Source organism: Zootoca vivipara, chromosome 4 (genome assembly GCF_963506605.1).
Source record: "Zootoca vivipara chromosome 4, rZooViv1.1, whole genome shotgun sequence".
Taxonomy (NCBI): Eukaryota; Metazoa; Chordata; class Lepidosauria; order Squamata; family Lacertidae; genus Zootoca; species Zootoca vivipara.
Genome location: NC_083279.1, coordinates 93,815,730 through 93,837,940, shown reverse-complemented (window position 1 = coordinate 93,837,940; position 22,211 = coordinate 93,815,730). Strand labels below are relative to the sequence as shown.

Sequence of the window (22,211 nt, the reverse complement as noted above, 5' to 3'; positions counted from 1 at the left end):
TGGACCACCGGGCAGGGTTGCAGTTTTGCAGAACGATCCAACTGTAACCTATTGCTTTGCAATAAACAACGTTGGACTCCTAACTCCTCTCGTTTCTGAGTTTTATTGATGTAAACTCAGGAGATAAGCTATTTTCTGGCTTATATTTGGTGCCGTGATTCGGATCAACAACCCCTTGCAAAGAAGTGGCCCATCCACTACAGAGTCCTGTTCTCACAGTGGCCATCCAGATGCCTCATCAATTAACATTAATATTATTGTTACTATGTTTAGTTATACCCAGCCTTTCCCCATGGTGTGACTGCAGGTGGTTTACAGTTAAAATTATAATTGCTAAAAATTACATGCCCTCCAGCATTATTCAGAAAATAGGGACATTCTACTTATGTAGAATAGTATGTAAGCATTGTTAGAAGTGAAACTATATACATAAAAGGTAAAGATAAAGGGACCCCTGACCATTAGGTCCAGTCGTGACCGACTCTGGGGTTGCGCACTCATCTCGCATTATTGGCCGACGGAGCCGGTGTACAGCTTCCAGGTCATGTGGCCAGCATGACAAACCAGAGCAGCACATGGAAACGGCGTTTACCTTCCCGCTGCAGCAGTTCCTATTTATCTACTTGCATTTTGACGTGCTTTCGAACTGCTAGGTTGGCAGGAGCTGGGACCGAGCAACGGGAGCTCACCCCGTCACAGGGATTCGAACCGCCAACCTTCTGATCAGCAAGCCTTAGGCTCAGTGGTTTAACCCACAGCGCCACCTGGGTCCCATATACATAAAATCAATTAAAATATTATGTTTGAAGCCTGCAAGCGGGATCTGAGCACAAGAGCAGCACTCTCTCCCACCCCACCTGCCAGGCTCCTGAGGTTCCCAGAAACTGGTATTCAGCATTGTTGGAAACCATCACTGAAGTCAGTAATGAGTTAGAATCATAGAATTGTAGTTGGAAGGGACCCCAAGGGTCATCTAGTCTAGTGCAACCCCCTGCAATGCAGGAATCTCAGCTAAACAATCTGTGACAGGTAGCCATCTAACCTCTGCCTAAAAAGCCTCTAAGGAAGGAGAGTCCATCACCTCCAAATTTGAACAGCTCTTGCCATCAAAAAGTTCTATTACCTTTCTTGTAATTTGAATCCATTGCTTTGGGTCTTACCCTCTGGAGCAGGAGAAAATAGCTCGCTCCATCCTCCGCAACAGGCCTCTAGATATTTGAAGATGGCTGTGATATCTCCTCCTTTCCAGGCTAGACATAATCAGCTCCTTCAACCTTTCCCCATAAGTCTTGGCTTCCAGACCCTTGATCATCTCGGTTGCCCTCCTCTGCACACATTCCAGCGTGCCAACATCCTTCGTAAATTGTGGTGCTCAGAACTGGAAACAGTATTCCAGGTGTGGTCTGACCGAGGCAGAATACAGTAGTACTATTACTTCCCTTGATCTGGACACTAGACTTCTGTTGATGCAGCCCAGAATAGCATAAGCTTTTTGCTGCTGCATTACATTGTTGTAGTTTACACCAGAGGTGGGCAGATTCCAGCCTTCTACATTTTTTTTTACTTGAACCTAGGGGCCTACAAACTGAAGCCAGATACCACTGAGCCTCTTGGGCTTGGCAATTGGAAGGTCGGCGGTTCGAATCCCCACAACGGAGTGAGCTCCCGTTGCTGTCCCAGCTCCTGCCAACCCAGCAGTTCAAAAGCATGCCAGTGTAGGTAGATAAATAGGTACTGCTGTGGCAGGAAGGTAAACGGTGTTTCCGTGTGCTCTGGTTTCTGTCAGTGTTCCGTTGTGCCAGAAGCGGTTTAGTGCTGCTGGCCACATGACCCGGAAAGCTGTCTGTGGACAAACACTGGCTCCCTCGGCCTGAAAGTGAGATGAGCACCGCAACCCCATATTCGCCTTTGACTGGACTTAACCATCCAGGGGTCCTTTACCATTACCTTTTTACAAAAGGCATACAGCAGGGTGCCTTTGAGCATATTCTGAGCCTAGGAAACTGTTTTTAGGACCAGGACTGAACTGAGTGCATGGTGAACCAAGCCCATGGTCCTTTCACATGAAAGTCCACTCCTGGTTAGCTTCATTCCGGCCTAATTTAGGTGGGAAATGTTGTTTGGTTGTTGCTTAACAACTGGGAATCAGAAACTGCTGCAGATTAGCTGCAAATCAGTCGGAGGTCTACCACCAGATTGTTTTTCCTTTTGCCCAATCTACATATAGGAGCAGTGAAACAGCTGAATTGTGATGAAGTTCTTGGGACCACAATAGTTTTTCCTCCATTACGGATGTTAGTTAATGGCAGCATTGCAGGGGATTGGACTAGATGACCCTTGGGTCCCTTCCAACTCTAAGATTCTATGATCACTGCTATTGTAAAGGGTCACCAAGCTTCTTTTGCACTTTCCAGCTCTAATTAAATTATCGCTCTCTGCACTTTGTGCGTTGCTTTTCCCTCTCACCCAAAGCTTTCATGTCCCCCCCCCTGCAGTTATATTACATGTATGCATATGCGTCTGTGTTATCTTATATCAGCACATGAAGGAAACTTAGGGGAGGGAAAAAGCATTTTTATGCCAGGTTCAGACTTCCTGAGGCCATCCAAGGACCACAGGCTGAGAACCCTTAGCTTCACGGGAACCCAAATATTGTACATAAAAAAATGTAACGCTACAATTATTTTTACAAAAGCAATTATTGTAGATTTTATTCACATCTTTCACCCCCACGTTTGTAACTGACAATGCAATCCTACCCGTATCTACTCAGAAGCAAGTCCCACTGAATTCAGTGGAGCTTATGCCCAGATAAGTGAGGTTAGGCATGCAGCCCAAGTTTCTTTTCTGGAGAACAGTCCCATAATACATACAAGTAACCTTACACATTACATGTAAGGATAAACTCGTTAAACATAACCAGTGATTGCTTCAGCTCAAACTGGAAGTAAAAAAGAAAGTCCAATTCCATTTTTAAAAACCCTCTAATTAAGCATCCTTTTGTAAACAAGGCTTCTCCTGCAATGACTGTCTTCTCTTTTCATGCTAAGAATCACCCCTGCTTATTTAAGGGTATCTGCTCGCTTAATTTCTTGCTCCCACATCCTTAAAGAAACAGCAGCTATTTCTGGAGCACCCCTGCATGAACAGCACATGGCACCATGTGTGGCAGGAGCCAACACCATTTAGCATGAGTTGGCGGCTGTTCTGGAGGTATCACCATTGACTCAGGTATGTTGTAAGCATCACTATTCTTTCTTTCGCCTGACAGCTGGTGGTCCCGCAAAGGCAGAGATGTACAGTTTGAGCCAAGCGTATGTGACACCTACAGCACAATATACAGAGGTGAGCAATAAAGGGAGGAAAGGGAATTTGACTATCCAGGTGGTGAAAGGCATCACAATTTCACACAAGATTTCCAGAGGTATCAGCCCAATGAGGTAGATTGTTTCCAGCCAATTAAGCAGAGGTCCTTCTTTTCTGTGGAAAGAGAAAGCAGAAAAGGGGGGATTTTAATATAATCAATTCACAAATTATCACTTTGAAATAGTAACTGATATCTAAAATCGCCCCTTTTGCAAAGCAGAGCAAGCATGTCTTATTCTGGAGGAAATATCTAAATCGGAGATTGAGAACCAGTGACCCTCCAAATATTTTTGCTCTACAGCTCCCAGCATTCCAGACCATTGACTGATGAGCTAGGAGTCCAAAGACACAGCTAGAAGGCCACAGGCTTGCCATCCCCAATCTAAATGCAAAAGCAGGCAAAGACTCGCTAGGTTGACCAGGAACCCCAGTCTAAAATGTTGTGGGGCTCACCTCCCAAAGACAACCAAAAGATGAACTAAGGCTGGTGGCAGGTGATGGTACTCAGAGACATTTGCAAGCCAAGCAAGCCCTAATGCAGGCATCCCCAAACTGCGGCCCTCCAGATGTTTTGGCCTACAACTCCCATGAACCCTAGCTAACAGGACCAGTGGTCAGGGATGATGGGAATTGTAGTCCAAAACATCTGGAGGGCCGAAGTTTTGGGATGCCTGCCCTAATGGAAGCTCGCCTTTGCGAAAACGTTTAGCTGTAATCCTAACCCCACTTAGCTGGAAGTAAGGGCCACTGAACCCAACAACTAACTTGTGGTTAGACATGGTAAGATTGAGCAGTTGGTCATTACCTGAATATGGCCTTCAGCGAGGAGAAACTATACACCGTGAAGAGCAGCATGAGCAAGATTTTAATAGGCAGTTCTGAAACACAACAAACAGTTGGCAGATGTTGTATATGGACAAAACAATGGGGGGGGAATACTCTTTGTATTTTGACGTTTATTTTGTTTAACAAAGTGCATATACCACTTGATTAAAATAAAAATACACTCCTCTAAGCAGTGTACAAAAAGTTGGCAGCAGGCACATAAGAAGCTGCCTTCTATTGAGTCTGACCACTGCCTCATCTAGTTCAGTATTTCCTACAATGACTAGCAGCGGTTCTCCGGGATTTCAGATGGGGGTCTTTCCCAGTCCTACCTGGAGAAGGCAAGGATTAAACCTGAGACCTTCTCCGTGCAAAGTTGGATGCTCTACCACTGAGCTACATCACCTTCCGAGAAGAGGCACCTGCTGTTTTAGAAGTACTTACATTAAAAATAAGGCACTCCCCCACTAATCTGGGAACCCTTTTGTTCAATTCAAAGGAATTTTAGTCAACGAAAGGAAGCAGTCCTAGATGATGTATATTCTTGATGTGTCGACGGCCCTTCACGTACATCAGTAATCTTTGGAAATGAATGTGTAAGCCATATATTTATATTTTAGGCAGGTGGTGAGACATAGAAGGTACTTACCCGGTGCTGTAAATAGTAGAGGAAAAAGGGAAAGATGTCCTGTAGTAGACAGAACCAGATAAGTGCCAGCATCTCTGGATCGCTCCACAGCCAGCAAGCTAAAAACGCATACCAAAAACAGGAGATTTTGGAAAGTAGCCATTAAGCCGTTCAAGGAGGAGATCATTTTCTTCAAGGTCCTCCCTCATTGTTGCCACCATGCTCCCAGCACAACACTATGCATGTCTATCCAGACATTTCACAGAGTTCAGCTCTGGTTAACTATGTGCAACAGGTGCGAGAAACTTGTAGCGTTCCCAAGGTTGTTGAATTACAGTTCCCACCATGCTGGCTGGGGCTGAAGGGAATTGGGAGTCCACCTTTGCAGCAGTACCTGGGATCTTCCTGCAGCAGCAGCGTGAACAAGGAAGTCAAGTTCCAAAGCTGCTTCCTTGTTTTGCTCTTCAGCTGCAAGAAGCTGCTTTATCCCTGACTTGTTTCTAAGATATCACAGAAACAGGCCCAAGATCCACAGGGAAGTCCTATGTAGCCATGGAAATTTTAAAGGGAAAATCGAATTAAGAAAACTACACTCTTTGGATTCCATTATGTCATTTGTGGTGTGATATTTGTAAGCCAACCTTCCCACAATCTTGCCCAGAATGGGGTCCAAGTGTGAAGACGGGAAGTTATAAAAACGCAACCTGAACCCCTTTCCATCCCTTACCTCAGAGGGAGAATGGCGAGGAGGACTGCTTTCTCATGCACATGCCACCCAAACATGAAGGAGCTCAGCGCGCAGAGAACCAGGCACCGTAGAAAGCCTCTGGGCCCTTGGGGTTTAAACCAAAGACAGAAAACAGAGGGCTAGAAACAACAGGCAGAAAACAAAGCTTCAGTGGTGCATTTCAGCGCCGGGAACACAGGCTTATCATAGCAGTTGCTAAGCTCTGCATTTTTACAGTGGTGCCTTGGTTGTCAAACTTAATCCGTTCGACCCTGGAACTGTTTGAAAACCAAGACACGGCTTCCGATTGGCTGCAGGAGCTTCCAAAGTTCCAAGTTCAGCTTCCAAAAAACGTTTGCAAACCGGAACACCTATTTTTGTGTTTGTGGAGCCAATTTGATCGGGAGCCAAGCCATTCGACAACCAAGGTACCACTGTATTATTCTGCTTTGCATTGCCAGAAAGTGTTAAATTGCCTTTTTGAGATTCTAGGTACAACCTACGTTACATGCCAGTTTAACTGACGTGGGTCCCAAACCAAGGAACTCTGGGAATTGTAGTTTTGAGGATAATGCTGAAACAATCTTGTACCCTATACTTTTCAAGTGATGGGTGCTCCTGTGGTGCCACAACCATCTTTTAAAAAGCAGGAGTGGGGGAGGTGGAGAAAGGGTGACAAACAGTGAAATTTAAGAGAATCTGTAAAAACAAAATCCACAACAATGAAGCTGACCTCATGTTTCAGATTGCAGTTAATGGTGGTTCTTGGGTCTGAACATTTTACCCCACCTAAGGACAGTCTGCTCCTGGCTCTTTAACAGCAACCTAACACAGGCGGTTCCCTCGTTGCGTGAAGCCACGTTGCAGGGAACTAGGCAGAGGGCCTTCTCGCTGGTGGCGCCTGCCCTGTGGAACGCCCTCCCAACAGATGCCAAAGAGGAAAACAACTACCAGACATTTAGAAGACATCTGAAGGCAGCCCTGTTCAGGGAGGCTTCTAATGTTTAATAGATTGCTGTGTTTTATTTTTCTGTTGGAAGCCGCCCAGAGTGGCTGGGGAAATCCAGCCAGATGGGCGGGGTATAAATAATATATTATTATTATTATTATTATAGATTTGAAGTTTTCCCCATCCCTGTACTTCTAACCCAGGAAAAGCTTCACCTTTGAATTTCCGCATGTCAGGCCACTGTTAAAGGCATAAAAGAAGTAAGCAAAACTAGTGGTAACTCTTGTTTTTTAAGGCATAATAGACTGGCAGGGACCAGAGTGGGCTGAACATTCAATGTAAGCAAGTTGGTGCTTCAACAGGGGAGCATTCGTTTTAAACGGGGAGAAATTTCTTGTGGGCTGTGCTTGCAAGCAGATGAAGTTGTGGTCAGAGGGGTAGAGTGATATGGATTTACCAGCATAGAGATGGCAGTACAGGTCAAAGTTGCCAATGGAGTCACTGAAGGAAGGACGGTATGTTGAAATTCCTGGACTAGCCCCCCAGTCATGGCAGCCTTGGGCATCTTTGCAGGGTCAAGGAATCTATATTTCAGACCTGGAAGTTATAATGAAGTTTGTAAGGACAGGCACATTGTCAGCCACACCATACCCACCCTAAATATATGTGGAAGCAAGTCCCACGTCTCGTTTCGACACGATTTACATCCAGAGAATTTTTAAATTTTATTTAAAGGTTTACAAGCCAGTTTTTGAGCAGATGCTTCAAAGTGTCTCATAGCACAAGTAAAAACCCAAAGCCAAATATAATATTGTGGAGGAGTGATTTGCTAATTGTATTATTGAGCCAAATCGGATCCTATAGTTTGCATTGCTTGCATTGTATGAATTCTGACTGTATGGCTGTAGCCCTGGGATGTCTTGTTTAGAATGCTTTCAGTGCCTCTGTGTCTCTGCACCAAAGTGTGTCAAAGGGCAAAGCAAAAAGGAACAGGATGCCCAGCTCAAGGCTGGATGATGGCTGGCTTTGTCTGACGTGCAGTCTGATGCGTAGAACAGGCAAGATAAGCCAAGGCTGCTTGAGGCAAGCACTGGGGCAGCATTAGTCAGCATGTGTTTATGCACATGGCGTAATATGTGTTTATGAGAACAACTGGACACAGGAAGATGTGCACACCCCCTTGCATGCGTGACCCCCTTGCGTACACACTCTTACAGAGGATGGGGAAAGAGACCAAAAGAAGGGTATAAAAAAGCTTTGCAATTTGTGTTGCTTTACTCTTGTCATCAGGAGTCTCTCTATATAGAGATTAAAACTCTTTCTCTGAAACTGAACCCCCGGTGTCGTTTTGACTATCTCTGTCCTGCTTGGGGCAACTAAAGGACCCTTTACTAGCTGATAAGGCTACAATATAAAATATAGTTTAAAATATTATGTTCGTGCTAAAAAACAGCATTAAAGACCAAAATAAAAATTCAGCAGGTTTAACAGAGTCAGTTTATAATCGCAACCTATATTACACAGGATTAAAAAAATGTAGGGTTGTTAGGGACCCTGAGGACCATCTGCTCCAACCCCCTGCAATGCAGAATATGCAGCTGTTCTGTACAGGGATCTAACCTGCAACCTGGGCGTTATGAACACCATGCTCTAACCAACTGCACTGAATGGGTTAAGTCTCAAGGAAAAAGCAGGTCTTCTAGGTCTGTTTAAAGACTAAAGGATGAGGCTCGCTTAAGCTCAACAGGCACTGAATTCTACAGTTGAGGGACCGCTGCCGAGTGTCCAGCAGCCTAATTGTCGACATGTGCAGTCATGCAAGGACGCTACACAGCCCAAATGGTTTTTTAAACACTTTACTAAAATGTCCTTTTAGACATAGCAAGATGCCTGAGGCACACGCACATAACCAACTCTACTTTAGTAAACAGTGAGCTTCTGCGAAGATATTTAAGGTGGGTTGGAAGTCATCCTCTGAATGTGCACACACACTCATAAATGCCATCTCCAATGCCTCAAAAGATTCCATCAATGGTGCCTCCGAAAAATTTTACACATCGCTTGGGAAGACAGGCGAACTAATGCCATTGTACTGGAAGAAGCAAAGCTCACCAGTGTCAAAGCAATGATTCTTCAACATCAACTTCACTGGACTGGTCATGTTGTTCAGGATGCCCAATTATCATCTTCCAAAGCAACTACTCTATTCCAAACTTAAAAATGGAAAGTGTAGTACTAGTGGTCAACAAGAGGTTTAAAGATTCCTGCCTGGAAGACATATGAAGGATAATGTAAGATTTATAATAGACATTTTGGAGAGGCTGGAAGTGAAAATAAACACCAAAGCAATGTTAATCTTTGTGGACGCCGAAAAAGCTTTTGATAATATTTCTTGGAATTTTATGAAAAGAAATTTTGCTAAAATGGAGGTTGGACAAAATTTTGTTAATGGGCTTAATGGTATTTATTCTGAGCAAAGAGCGAAGATTATTGTAAATAATGTGGTATCAGAAGAGATAAGAATTGAGAAAGGAACAAGACAAGGGTGCCCACTCTCCCCCCTGCTATTTATTACTGTCCTAGAGGTTTTGCTGAATATGATAAGGAGCGATGAAGGTGTCAAAGGGATTACAGTGGGTTCGAAACAATATAAGTTAAAGGCCTTTGCAGATGACTTAGTATTGACTTTGCAGAATCCCGAACAGAGTGCAGTGAGAGCACTGCAGATAATTCAAGAATTTGGCAGTGTGGCTGGTTTTAAGCTGAATAAAGGGAAAACTAAAGTATTGGATAAAAATTTGACATTACAAGAGAGACAGAATATAGAGGAATGCACAGGACTGAAGTGTGTAAAAAAGGTGAAATATCTAGGAGTTAATATGACGGCAAAAAATTTGAATTTATATAAAGACAATTATGAGAAATTATGGAAAGAAATCCAGAGAGATTTGGAAGTATGGACGAGGCTGAATTTGTCTTTAATGGGTAGAATAGCAACTGTTAAAATGAATGTTTTGCCGAGATTGCTGTTTTTATTCCAGGCCCTACCGATAGTTGACAAAATGAAATGTTTTCAAGAATGGCAGAAGATATTGTCTAAATTTGTCTGGCAGGGGAAGAAGCCAAGAATTAAATATAAACTTTTGACTGATGTTAAAGAAAGAGGATTTTTCTTGCCGGACTTAAAGATTTATTTTGAAGCTGCTGCTTTTTGTTGGTTGAAAGATTGGTTTTTGCTAGATAATGATGATTTGCTGGATTTAGAGGGCCATGACAATGCATTTGGTTGGCATGCATATTTATGGTATGATAAAGTGAAATTGCATAAAGGTTTTAAAAGCCATATAATTAGGAAATCATTGTTTAATGTCTGGATGAGATATAAGGATTTGTTGGAAAGGAAAACTCCTAGGTGGATCTCACCACTTGAGGCAAAGAAACCTAAAAGGACAAATATGGATGAGAATAGGTTGAAATATAAAGATGTTTTGATGGAAGTGGGAAACCACTTTAAGTTAAGACCATATGAACAATTGAAAGATAGGTTGAGCGACTGGTTTCAGTATGTGCAGATAAATGAAGCATTTAAGCTAGATAAAAAATTAGGATTCCAATCAGAAAAATCGAAACTAGAGATGGAGTTATTAGAGACAGACCACAAGAATTTGTCCAGAATGTATAATTTGCTGTTAGAATGGCACTTGAAAGATGAGCAAACAAAATCAGTTATGATTGAATGGGCCAAGGATCTGGGTCACAATGTGATGATGTCGGAGTGGGAAAAATTATGGAAGAAAGGTATGAAATTTACGGCTTGTACGGTGTTGAAGGAAAACTTGATGAAAATGATGTATAGATGGTATCTGACACCGGCCAAGTTAGCTAAAATGTACCACAAAAGCGACAATAAATGTTGGAAATGTAAACAGGATGTTGGCTCATTCTACCATATGTGGTGGACATGCCCTAAGATAAAAGGCTTCTGGGAAATGATTTATAATGAATTGAAAAAGATGTTTAAAAACACATTTCTGAAAAAACCGGAAGCCTTTTTGCTTGGAATAATTGGGGAAGAAATTCCCAAAGACGATGTTAATCTGTTTATGTATGCCACCACAGCTGCTAGGATTTTAATAGCAAAATATTGGAAAAAAGAGGAATTGCCTTCGAAGCAGGAATGGCAAATTAAAATGATGGACTATATGGAATTGGCAGAATTGACAGGAAGACTCCGGGACCAGACAAATGATAAAGTTTTAAAAGATTGGAAGAAATTTAAAATGTATATAGGGAATGTATTCGATAATTAGAGTTTGAATATCCAGGAAAACAAAGAGGTTAAGGCATTAGGGAAATAATAGAAGATTAAAAGTTTGAAATAAGGATAGATGATATGAAGATGATTTAACTATGAAGTTCTAAAGAGATTAGATGATGGACAAGAAAGAAGATTTAGAAACTGCTATAGAAGTTTACAAAAATGAAAATCAGATAGTAGGGAATTGGGGAAGCCTGAAGACAATGATTACCAAAATGGATGAGAAATGATATATTTTTCTGTTATATGTTGTTTGATTTTTGTATTTTTGTATTTTGATGTTTTTTGTATTTTTGTATGTTTGTTGATAAAACGATTAATAAAAAAATATATTAAAAAAAACCAAGAGGTTTAAAGATTCTCTCAAGCAATTTTTTTTAAAAAAAATGTAGTATAAACACCAACAACTGGGAAACACTGCCCTAGGAGCGGTTCATATGGAGAATAGCGTTTACCAAAGGTGTCATGAGCTCTGAAGACGCTTGGACTCAGGACGAAAGCGAGAAACATGCTAAGAGGAAGGCACGTTTAGCAAACCCTCACCATGATCAACTCCCACTGTGGAAGGACATGTGGATCCAGAATTGGCCTCCACAGTCACTTACGGACTCACTGTATAGACTGTGTTCATGGGAGACAATCTTACTTGGCTACGAGTGATCGCCAAAGAAGAAGATGAGTAAACACAGTGGCTTAGGAGATGACGGTACGGTGGTACCTCGGTTTACGAACACCTTGGTTTACGAATTTTCGGTTTACGAACAATCCTAACCCGGAAGTTAGTAAACCGAGGTGCCCGAGGCCTACTGAGCACCCGATGCCTTCGGGGAGGCCGGGCCTTCGCTCAGATGCCTCCTGGAGGCCCAGAGCGAAGGCCCGGCCTCCCCGAAGGCATCGGAGTGAAGGCCAAACCTCCCGGAAGACACCGGAGCGTCCGATACCTTCGGGGAGGCTGGGCCTTCGTTCCGATGCCCCCCAGAGGCCAGGGAGCGCTTCCGCGACTGGGCTGCAGCCGTGGAAGCGCTCCCCGGCCTCTGCGAATGCATCCGAGCCGGGCCTTCATTCCGATGCCTCCCAGAGGCTGGGGAGTGCTTCTGCGACTGGGCTGCAGCCGCGGAAGTGCTCCCCGGCCTCCGCGAAGGCATCGGAGCGAAGGCCCTGCTGCTTTAGGGGGTGTTTTTCATCATCTAGAACGGATTAATCCACTTTCCATTACTTTCAATGGGAAAGTTCGCTTTGGTTTACGAATGCTTCGGTTTATGAACAGACTTCTGGAACCAATTGTGTTCATAAACTGAGGTACCACTGTATAAAGATGAAGAACTTGCATGAAAATCTCCCTGCTGCTGTCGTATCCGATGACTGCCAAAGGAAAGACATTGGACTGGACATCCCACTTACCCAACCCAGTTAAACCATCCTCATGTTTATATATTCTTTTGCATACTTTCAAAAGATTAATAATAAAATGCAAGGGGAGTAACTGCCATTTCACTGTGCTGGTCAGACACAGCAGGCTTCTCCTACTGAAGATTTCAAAAAGGGAACAAGAATCACTGAACAAGTATTTGCTATCAATACGTGCAGGGTTAAGATACTCTACCAATAACGGAGAGCGCTTTGTCCAGGGCGTTGTACAGTGCCCAGAAGTTAGGAGCCCAGTATGCATGGCAAAGGCCTCTTTTGAAAGGGAAGAGACGAGAGAGGACCTGAGGCAGCTGGCCCTAATGAAAGAAAAAGGAAGTTAGAAAGTTAGGCAAAGATTTTCCTTTATATTAAGTAACGCAACATTTATGGTTGTGGCTGTATTGCTTTTACTGGTCATGTGGTTGCATATTGTTAAAATATTTTTAAATGAGCCTTTGGATAGAAAATCAGCTTAAAAATCCAAGCAGAAATCATAGAATAGCAGAGTTGGAAGGGACCACTAGTTCAATCCCCTGCAATGCAGGAATCTTTTTGTCCAACGCGGGGCTCAAACCCATGGCCATGAGATTAAAAGTCTCATGCTCTACAGATCGAGCTATCCTGAGCTAACAGCCAAGTCAAGAATGTTCCCCACACTCGATCAACTTATAAAGCATATTATTCATACATATAGTAGCTATCCTTTGTACTTGCTTATGGGAACAATTAGTAAAGGACGTCTTGCGTACAGTCATCACTCAGGAAGCAGCAACCTTAAGAAACTGTATAAACGTGCATGTGTTAAAGAGGATCAGGGTCCTTACCCAAACAATAAATGGTCCCAGTGAAAGTGCAGAAACAAAGCAGACAATGAATCCGAGGGCAACTAAGCGAAGAAAACTGAAACTGCCCCATCGGAGGGATCCATCTGGAGGAAACGAAAATATTGTGATTAAAACAGAAGAAGATGGGTGAAAGAAACAAGAAATGCTTCAGCAGTGTGTTTTGATTTTCTTCCCATTATAAAACAAGATCCTCCTCTGAGATACGGTAGTTAAATTATTGTCATAGACCAGTCTTTCCCAACCTGGTGCCCACCAGATACTGTCGACTACAACCCCAGCCAATATGGCAGTCTTCTTTCTCACCTGGCAGTGTATCCAAACCCTGACCTTTCCCACTATGAAATCATCAATAACTTGCCTGAATTATTTGCAGTGAAGCAGTAGGACCGGAGAAGGTACACACCATATGCTGGGGCGACATATAGGTTGATATGCTTGAAGTGCAAGAGGACAGCAAAGAGAAAAGCCCCTTCCAAGTGCCTTTTCTGAAAGGGAGTGTGGGGCAACAGGGAAGAGAAAGGTCAGGCAGTTATTTGAAAGAACAAATAATCCAAAGCCAACATAAACAGAAAGCACACTTAAGAGCTGGATGAGACTTCCAGAATAGGAATTGGGCATGGCCGCCTCTTAATACACTACCTGGATTAGCCGTGCGATGGAAAGCAGCATGAATCCAAACAGAAAGCCATTGTACTGAAAATGAATGTCTGTGATTGAGTTAAGGACTAACGTCCACTTCAAAAAGACGCCCTAACCCAGGAAACATTTTAAACTTTAGTGCTTCAATTCAACTTCCATGTTGAATGACCAGTTGCAATTCTTACCAGTAGCAAATTTAGCAGTTCCAATTCTCATTAGAATTTGATAGGTATCTCCCCACTCCCCCGCAAACCCAACCAAATGTTGATGTTTGGTTTACGTTATCTGGCCAGATTTCTTTTGACACCTGAGTTGGAAGGATACGGTCCACAATTAAGAGGCCGAAATTCCATAAGAGGAGAACTGAAAGGACAAGCTGAGGGTTCTCCAGAGGTTCCTTTGCACCTCGCTTCCCATTTACACATTTACAGCACCTGAGCAGAGGAGAAATAAAGACACGGACAAAATCCAAATCCCTTTGTTCTTCCATACACATTTCTTAAAGATCAGGTGCAGTTTATAGGTTATGTTAACACTGTTTTCTCCTCCAAGCAGGTTTTTTTTATTTATTAAAAAAATACTCCCATCTATTCTACTCTTCAACACATTTACTGATTTCAACAAGAGGCAGGCTGAGTCATTTCTTTCCAGATTCCAGTGGCTTATCTTCCCTTCTCCCAAAACTCAAAACATAAAGACTTCTTATTCAAAAACAATGGAGGGGCACCAACATACTCGCGAACTGCGTAGATGAAGAGCACATCTGTGAAGATGACCGAAAGCCTTTGGAAAAGAATGGTTGGGTAGCTGGAATAGTTGAGGTTCTGGATGACCAGCATCTCTTTGTCAAAGTATCTGGCAACATGTGAAAGCCCGTACTCAAACCATGCAAAGAAGGGAGGGTAGTCCAAGGTCCACTCAGAAGTTGCCTGTAAACATGGGGAAAGAATGCAAGTGAGAAGGCAGGTGTCAATCACTGGACGACCTTAAACTGTAGGCTAGTTCACATATGCACATTCAACCCGTGGCAAGTGCAACATCAAGGGATCTCTCATTTCGGGAATAGCCCATCACAAATCAAATGCTTTGCAGTCATTAGGGTGGCTTTTTAAAAAAATGTGCAAAGGGGAACGATCTGGATCAGTTGGCTGTTCTAAACCAGACAGAGACCTTCACTTTTACTCTAGGAAGCCTGGAAGAACAGGCAAAAGACATTTCATTTGCCTGCACTGGAGGTCCATTCAGCTTCCAGTAACAAGGAAGGGATATCTGACGGCAGCCTTTAATCATCTGCAAAACGCCACAAGGTGCTGCACCTCACTGTTCTGAGAACCAAGCACACTTCTGGAAAGGCAGAAAGACACACTTACCTCATAATACCACTGAGAGACTGGTAAGCTATGGGTGATGGCTAGCCAGTTCCTATGCACTTCAAAATCTGTGGAATGACTACAAGAAGTTAGATATTAGTATCTGGATCATACCACATAGCTTTATACTTTGTCAAAGGCAAAAGATTTATATAATCTGAAGAGAAACCAGAGCATTTCTACTTTGCAATTTCCAGTGCTATAGTACAGGTAAATAAGAACTGGTGAGGAACTCTCTGCTAGGTTGTTAACAAGAGAAAAACTTTCAGCAGTTGTGCTCATGCGGACACGGAGCAATGGATTCAAACTTCAAGAAAGAAGATTCCACCTAAACATTAGGAAGAACTTCCTGACAGTAAGAGCTGTTCGGCAGTGGAATTTGCTACCAAGGAGTGTGGTGGAGTCTCCTTCTTTGGAGGTCTTTAAGCAGAGGTTTGACAGCCATATGTCAGGAATGCTTTGATGGTGTTTCCTGCTTGGCAGGGGGTTGGCCCTTGTGGTCTCTTCCAACTCTATGATTCTATGAATTAACATGTATGTCTATGCATCTCTGTAGGTATCTGTGCACGATAGCTTTCCTACAGTTAATTCTGTTTCCTAATTTCAATTACTTCTGCCACATTTTAAATATATGTTCTGGCAATTCAATTATCACCACACCTACAACTCACATTCCCATTTATATGCACGGGTAAATGTACACAGCATTGGATGACCAAAAGGTAAGGAGGATTTTCAGAGCAAACCGACAAAAAAGTGGGCTCATACCATTAACACAGAATCATAGAAAGTTACATAAAAGAGGACAGTTTGATCCCTGGATGTTAGGACAAGCTGGAACTGCCAAAATTTGCAACATGGAGGGAATGTGTTGCTTGCATCTTTCTGTCTCAAGAGACAATGGAGTGCATCTCTGGGGATGATCCTTGGGGTCTCTTCCAACTCTATAATTCTGTGATTTTGTGAACTCTCATTTGTCCCAGACAGCATGAGGTCACCATGTTGGCATCCCTGCAATAAGGTGTAGGGAATGGAGTGTGATCAAAAGGGGAAAAAGTGAGTTTTGAGGAAATCTTTTTCCACCCAAGGGAGTACAGCGGGTTGAGTACAGCGGGTTCTCTACTTGCTTGATTGCAAGCAAGCCGAAGCATACCTGATCAAAACAATTCCATATTCCTCCCACCTACCTATGTTTCAAATTCCCTCCCCTTCCTGTGTGACTGCCTGGTGTCCATTTTATATTGCAATCCCCTCAGGGCAGAGACCTGTCAAACCTGTTCTTTGTAAAGCACCACATTTGCGTTGCTTGTTCTGCAATTCACACATATGTCTCCTAACTTTACACTTACTGGAGCTTAGCTTATGAAACGTATATTTTGTTATCATTTAAAAGTTGCAGCGTAAATTCTACAGAGTGACTCTCAGGTTTCCCACCCTCTTTTTTTGACATTACAGGAGGGTTGGAAGAATTAGGAATAACATTAAGAATAGCCTACTGGATCTAGTCCAGCATCCTGTTCTCACAGTGGCTAGTAGCTCTCTCCTCTTCCTTGACTTTGTCTAATCCTCTTTTAAATCTGTCTAGGGTGGTGGCCATTGCTGCCTCCTGGGGAAGCAAGTCCCATAGTTTGTCTATGTGCTGCATGAAGAATCACGTTCTTTCCTATCCTGAAAATAATAATAATAATAATTCATTTATACACCTGCCACCCATCTGATCGGGTTTTCCCCAGGGACTCTGGGAGGCTTCCAACAAATTAAAACACAGGTAGGACATCAAACATTAAAAACCCCATACAACATTCCGCTTCGTTGGATCTCCATGAGTTCTGTCAGCAACCCATGAGACCTGTAATCTCAGGGTCGTGGCTTCCAGCCCCACCTCCGGCAAAAGTTCCCTTGCATCGCAGGGGGTTGGACTGGATGACCCCTGGGGGTCCCTTCCTACTCTGCACGATTAAGAGAGGCAGGGGGTAAAAAAACATTCCTCTGCCCACCTTCTCCGTGACACGCATTCATTTCATAAGAGGCCAAATATGGAGCGCGGTTTCCCAAGCTCGTGGGTCTCCCAGCTGTTTTTTTGGACTACAACTCCCATCATCCCTAGCGAGCAGAATTAGCGGTCGGGGTGATGGGAGTTGTAGTCCAAAAACTGCGAGAGGCCCAACGTTTGGGAAACGCTGCTGTAGAGGAAAGCCCTGCAACAGGAAACCCAAGGTAGACTCAGAGAGAGAGACAGAGAGCGACCAGGCAGCTGGAGGGCGGAGCGGCCCCTGCGAGGAACAGCCGCGTCCATCATGGCGGCGCCGGAAGCCCCCTCGCGCCCGCCCCTTCCCCGCCAGAAGGATGTGAGGGGGGAATAATAACGAATCCGGGCTCCTTACTACGTGGGGACGAGGAGCAGCTTGAGCAGCGTGACCCCGAAGGCCAGAGCCGCGAACCAGCCGCCGCCACCTGCGCCTCCGCTCGCCGCCATCACGGCCCGCTTGCCTCCGCTCGCGCCTCAGAGGGCCGGCGGGCACTACGCATGCGTCGGGGGGCGGGAAGGCGAGCCGTTGCCGCGCCGCAACGATTTCAACCGCCTTCTCAGCATCCAGGCGCCTGCGCGGAAGGGGAAAGTACTGCGCCTGCGCGCTGGCTTTACTCGCGACGTCCTGGCTCGCCCCTTGCCACACCCCCTGCAGGCGGGAGTGTGTCAATGCAGCCGCCTCGACGCAGGCGGGGTTTCAATGCTGTTTGCAACCGGTTCTTTGCTTGTCATGTGCAGTTGGTTCATAGCTGCCAAGTTATCCCTTTTTTAAAGGGATTTTCCCTTATGCTGAATAGGCTTCCTCGCGAGAAAAGGGAAAACTTGGCAGCTATGAGTTGGTTGCAAGTCTTGTTCCTGTAGAATTCAGTGGGGCTTATTGCTGACAGACTGTGATAGGGTTGCAGGCTTCTAAATGCGCAATAGTCTCAAGTCTAAATCCTGACCCTGTATAATTTATTGGGTTGTTTTTATTTTGATTTTACACACACACACACACACACACACACCGGTAGTGGTTTTTATGTTTATCTATTCTGTGAAACTCCCTGAGACCTCTGGGTATAGGGTGGTATATAAATTCAATATAATAATAAATTCAATTAATAATAATAATAATTTGGTGGGTCCTGGCAGACAGTGTATAGCAGGCATCCCCAAACTTCGGCCCTCCAGATGTTTTGGACTACAGTCAGTTCCCATCTTCCCCGACCATTGGTCCTGCTAGCTAGGGATCATGGGAGTTGTAGGCCAAAACATCTGGAGGCCCGCAGTTTGGGGATGCCTGGTGTATAGGGTTAAACATAGGGTTGCAGTCTTTTGCTATATGGATCTCACTGTTTTGGAACTGGAAGTGCTAAAGGGATGTTTACTCTTCAGTCCCACTGGACGTACTCCTAAATTTAAATGCATAGCGTCGCCGCCTTAATTTGTGTCGTGCAAAAGCTGCTTCTTGACTGGCAGACTAGAGCACAGTGCTGGGGCACAGGAAGTAATAACAGGAATGAATGAAATTTCAGCACCTTGCCTGCAGACCACAGCAAGTTGTCATTGTTAGTACAGCTCCATCCACTGAGAATGCTTGGGCTTTAAATCTTGCTTTGTATTCACACTGAGGATTGATTGCAAGCTCATTACACAAAGGACTGATAAATATAATAAACAAATAGTAACGTGAGCTTGAAACCCCCCCACAGCTTCGTAGGTACCAGATAAATTATTGCTGTTATTGTTCTTCATTTTGCCAGAGCCGCTTGAATTCCATGCAAACCTAGGATCTGAAAATGGGTGCGAAACTTTGCACACCAGAAATATACAAAGTTGTACCGGTATCAGCTGTCTAATGGGGAAGCACAAATTTATTGTCCATCTGAATGAGCAAGTCAGAAAGTGATTGGAACGGACATCCCTTGATTTGAAGAGACGTCCTGCAGGTGTTTAGCTTGCTTCCTCTTTTAACCTTACTGGTTTCATTTCAGCCAGCTGTGGAGAATCCTTGGCTCTCCAGGTTTTTGCTGAACTACAACTACAGCAAAGGTGACCAAGATGATAAAGCGCCTGGGAAGCTAGAATGGGTGAAATTATAAGATGGTAGGTTTCTGCTGAATATCGGGAAATGCTTATTGACAGGGCTGGGGGTGGGGAACCTGAAGCCCTCCAGTTGTTTCTGGAGTACAACCTGTTGTGACGTGGGGTTTGTGATTTCAGCTCTCTTGACAAAACATGCTGGAGACAGTTCTCTAGTAACAGCTCTTTATTAAAGTGAACAAGACTGACTGTGAGGGCAGGAAGGCTACATTTATAGGGACAGGGAACTAGCTAGAAAGGGATACATTTTGGAGGGAACAATATCAAGCAATCACAGTGCTGCCTTTTGGAGGAAACCAATAAGACAGAGGATCCAAATACAGCAGCTTAAATGAACCAATAGTAGTTGTACCCTCTGGAACCAAAAGGCAGTTACTTTATCCTAATGCAAATACAGACAATAATAATCCTATATAATAATGTCCATGTTGTCCCTGCGTCCAGATGTCCCGTGTGTCCCTGGGTCACTGCGCATGTGCCCCAGGGATACAGGGATTGGACAGCAGAGACTGCGCGCGCGCACTCTCCCCCCACTCTGCCTCCTCCAACCGCCGCTCCCGCCGGGGTGGAGGCCGGCGAAGGCCTCCTCACAACCCTCCCTGGCCGTGAGGAGCGGCGGTTGGAGGAGGCGGGGGGGGGGGGAGAGTGCGCGCGTCCTTCCTGTCGGCGGCTGGGGGAGAGGAAGGAAGGAGGAGAAAGCGCCGCTTTCTCCTCCTCCGTTCCTGTCCCCCTGCCGCCGACAGTAAGGACGGGTCCCAGGGTTCGGAGAAGCGCTGCGCAAGCGCTTCTCCGAACCCCGGGATGTCTGCTTCCTGTCGGCGGCTGGGAGAGAGGAACGGAGGAGGAGAAAGCAGCGCTTTCTCCTCCTCCGTTCCTGTCCCCCTGCCGCCGACAGTAAGGACAGGTCCCAGGGTTCGGAGAAGCGCTGCGCAAGCGCTTCTCCAAACCCCAGGATGTCTCCTTGCTGTCGGCGGCTGGGAGAGAGGAACGGAGGAGGAGAAAGCAGCGCTTTCTCCTCCTCCGTTCCTGTCCCCCTGCCGCCGACAGCAAGGACAGGTCCCAGGGTTCGGAGAAGCGCTGCACAAGCGCTTCTCCAAACCCCAGGATGTCTCCTTGCTGTCGGCGGCTGGGAGAGAGGAACGGAGGAGGAGAAAGCAGCGCTTTCTCCTCCTCCGTTCCTGTCCCCCTGCCGCCGACAGTAAGGACAGGTCCCAGGGTTCGGAGAAGCGCTGCGCAAGCGCTTCTCCAAACCCCAGGATGTCTCCTTGCTGTCGGCGGCTGGGAGAGAGGAACGGAGGAGGAGAAAGCAGCGCTTTCTCCTCCTCCGTTCCTGTCCCCCTGCCGCCGACAGCAAGGACAGGTCCCAGGGTTCGGAGAAGCGCTGCGCAAGCGCTTCTCCGAACCCCGGGATGTCTGCTTCCTGTCGGCGGCTGGGAGAGAGGAACGGAGGAGGAGAAAGCAGCGCTTTCTCCTCCTCCGTTCCTGTCCCCCTGCCGCCGACAGTAAGGACAGGTCCCAGGGTTCGGAGAAGCGCTGCGCAAGCGCTTCTCCAAACCCCAGGATGTCTCCTTGCTGTCGGCGGCTGGGAGAGAGGAACGGAGGAGGAGAAAGCAGCGCTTTCTCCTCCTCCGTTCCTGTCCCCCTGCCGCCGACAGCAAGGACAGGTCCCAGGGTTCGGAGAAGCGCTGCACAAGCGCTTCTCCAAACCCCAGGATGTCTCCTTGCTGTCGGCGGCTGGGAGAGAGGAACGGAGGAGGAGAAAGCAGCGCTTTCTCCTCCTCCGTTCCTGTCCCCCTGCCGCCGACAGTAAGGACAGGTCCCAGGGTTCGGAGAAGCGCTGCGCAAGCGCTTCTCCAAACCCCAGGATGTCTCCTTGCTGTCGGCGGCTGGGAGAGAGGAACGGAGGAGGAGAAAGCAGCGCTTTCTCCTCCTCCGTTCCTGTCCCCCTGCCGCCGACAGCAAGGACAGGTCCCAGGGTTCGGAGAAGCGCTGCACAAGCGCTTCTCCAAACCCCAGGATGTCTCCTTGCTGTCGGCGGCTGGGAGAGAGGAACGGAGGAGGAGAAAGCAGCGCTTTCTCCTCCTCCGTTCCTGTCCCCCTGCCGCCGACAGTAAGGACAGGTCCCAGGGTTCGGAGAAGCGCTGCGCAAGCGCTTCTCCAAACCCCAGGATGTTCTAGCGCCCGTTATTGAACGGGCTGAAATACACTAGTACAGATATAAAATCCTTTGACTCAATACACAACACCCCTCCCCCCCTAGTGAGCACAGCAGACGTAATCCCTCAGGTACTGTGGGGTCCTACAACTTCTACTTGATCTCCTGACAACAGGTGTTGCAGGTTCTGGATTGGGTGTTACCTGTGGTGGAGGGGCTGCTATAGGGGTTTCATCAGGAACAGATGGAGTCCCAGACATCTCAGGGTCCCCTACCTGTACCTCGTCATCCTGAGGACTAGCAGACCCTGGTTCATTTGCTGAAGCCCCTGGTGACTGCACCTCTGGGCCATCTTCACTCTGGTCTCGCAGCTGTGCGTCATTAGCCAGGGATGAATTATCTGACTCCTCCCTGCTGAGCGCCCGGCGCCTCAGCTGATCTATATGTCTCTTCCAAACTTGCCCATTTTCCAAGGTCACATAATAGGACACAGGTCCACTAGCCCGGGTGATCACACCGGCCACCCACCGCGGACCTCGTGAATAGTTCCTCACCCAGACCAGATCTTCAGGGGCGAGATACCTTGTTGTGTCAGTCTCAGCCTGGGGTGTTGCTCTTGAATTACGGTTTGGCATTTTATCTGGGTGGACATAATCCAGCACCGTTACCAGTCTTCTACCTAAGAGCAGCTCAGCTGGCGACTTGCCCGTCGCAGTACACGGCGTCGCATGCTGCAAAAATAACATTCGCGCAATGCGAGCCGACCAGTTACCCTCCATTAAGCGCGCAATGGATTCTTTGGCTGTTCTTACCATGCGCTCAGCCTGCCCATTGGAGGATGGGTGAAAGGGCGCGGATGTGACCCCTC

At 45.9% G+C, this 22,211-nt stretch overlaps 1 protein-coding gene and 1 non-coding gene across 2 annotated transcripts; both read right to left on the bottom strand.

Moving 5' to 3' along the window:
- Positions 1-895: 895 nt before the first annotated feature.
- On the bottom strand, positions 896-17,580 carry ALG8 (ALG8 alpha-1,3-glucosyltransferase). The gene is made up of 13 exons (XM_035116133.2): positions 17,459-17,580; positions 15,075-15,153; positions 14,440-14,633; positions 14,029-14,138; positions 13,705-13,772; positions 13,424-13,550; positions 13,045-13,148; positions 12,417-12,537; positions 6,953-7,092; positions 5,547-5,686; positions 4,841-4,938; positions 4,172-4,244; positions 896-3,480 (listed from the first exon to the last, which is right to left on the bottom strand). The coding sequence occupies exons 1-13, from the start codon at positions 17,548-17,550 to the stop codon at positions 3,249-3,251; spliced, it is 1,578 nt and encodes a 525-aa protein (XP_034972024.1). The 5' UTR covers positions 17,551-17,580; the 3' UTR covers positions 896-3,248.
- On the bottom strand, positions 14,820-14,957 carry LOC118085830 (small Cajal body-specific RNA 3). Its single transcript, XR_004692704.1, has one exon. It is a non-coding gene; the product is annotated as a small Cajal body-specific RNA 3 (non-coding RNA).
- Positions 17,581-22,211: the final 4,631 nt, after the last annotated feature.

Excerpts from the sequence above, each read along its gene's own strand:
- ALG8 (XM_035116133.2), bottom strand. The coding sequence starts at position 17,550 with ATGGCGGCGAGCGGAGGCGCAGGTGGCGGCGGCTGGTTCGCGGCTCTG. Across the intron at positions 13,149-13,423 it reads CTTCACTGCAAATAATTCAG|ATGGATCCCTCCGATGGGGC; the intron begins GCAAGTTATTGA and ends CGTTTCCTCCAG. Across the intron at positions 5,687-6,952 it reads GTACTGCCATCTCTATGCTG|CCCTCTGTTTTCTGTCTTTG; the intron begins GTAAATCCATAT and ends TGTTGTTTCTAG.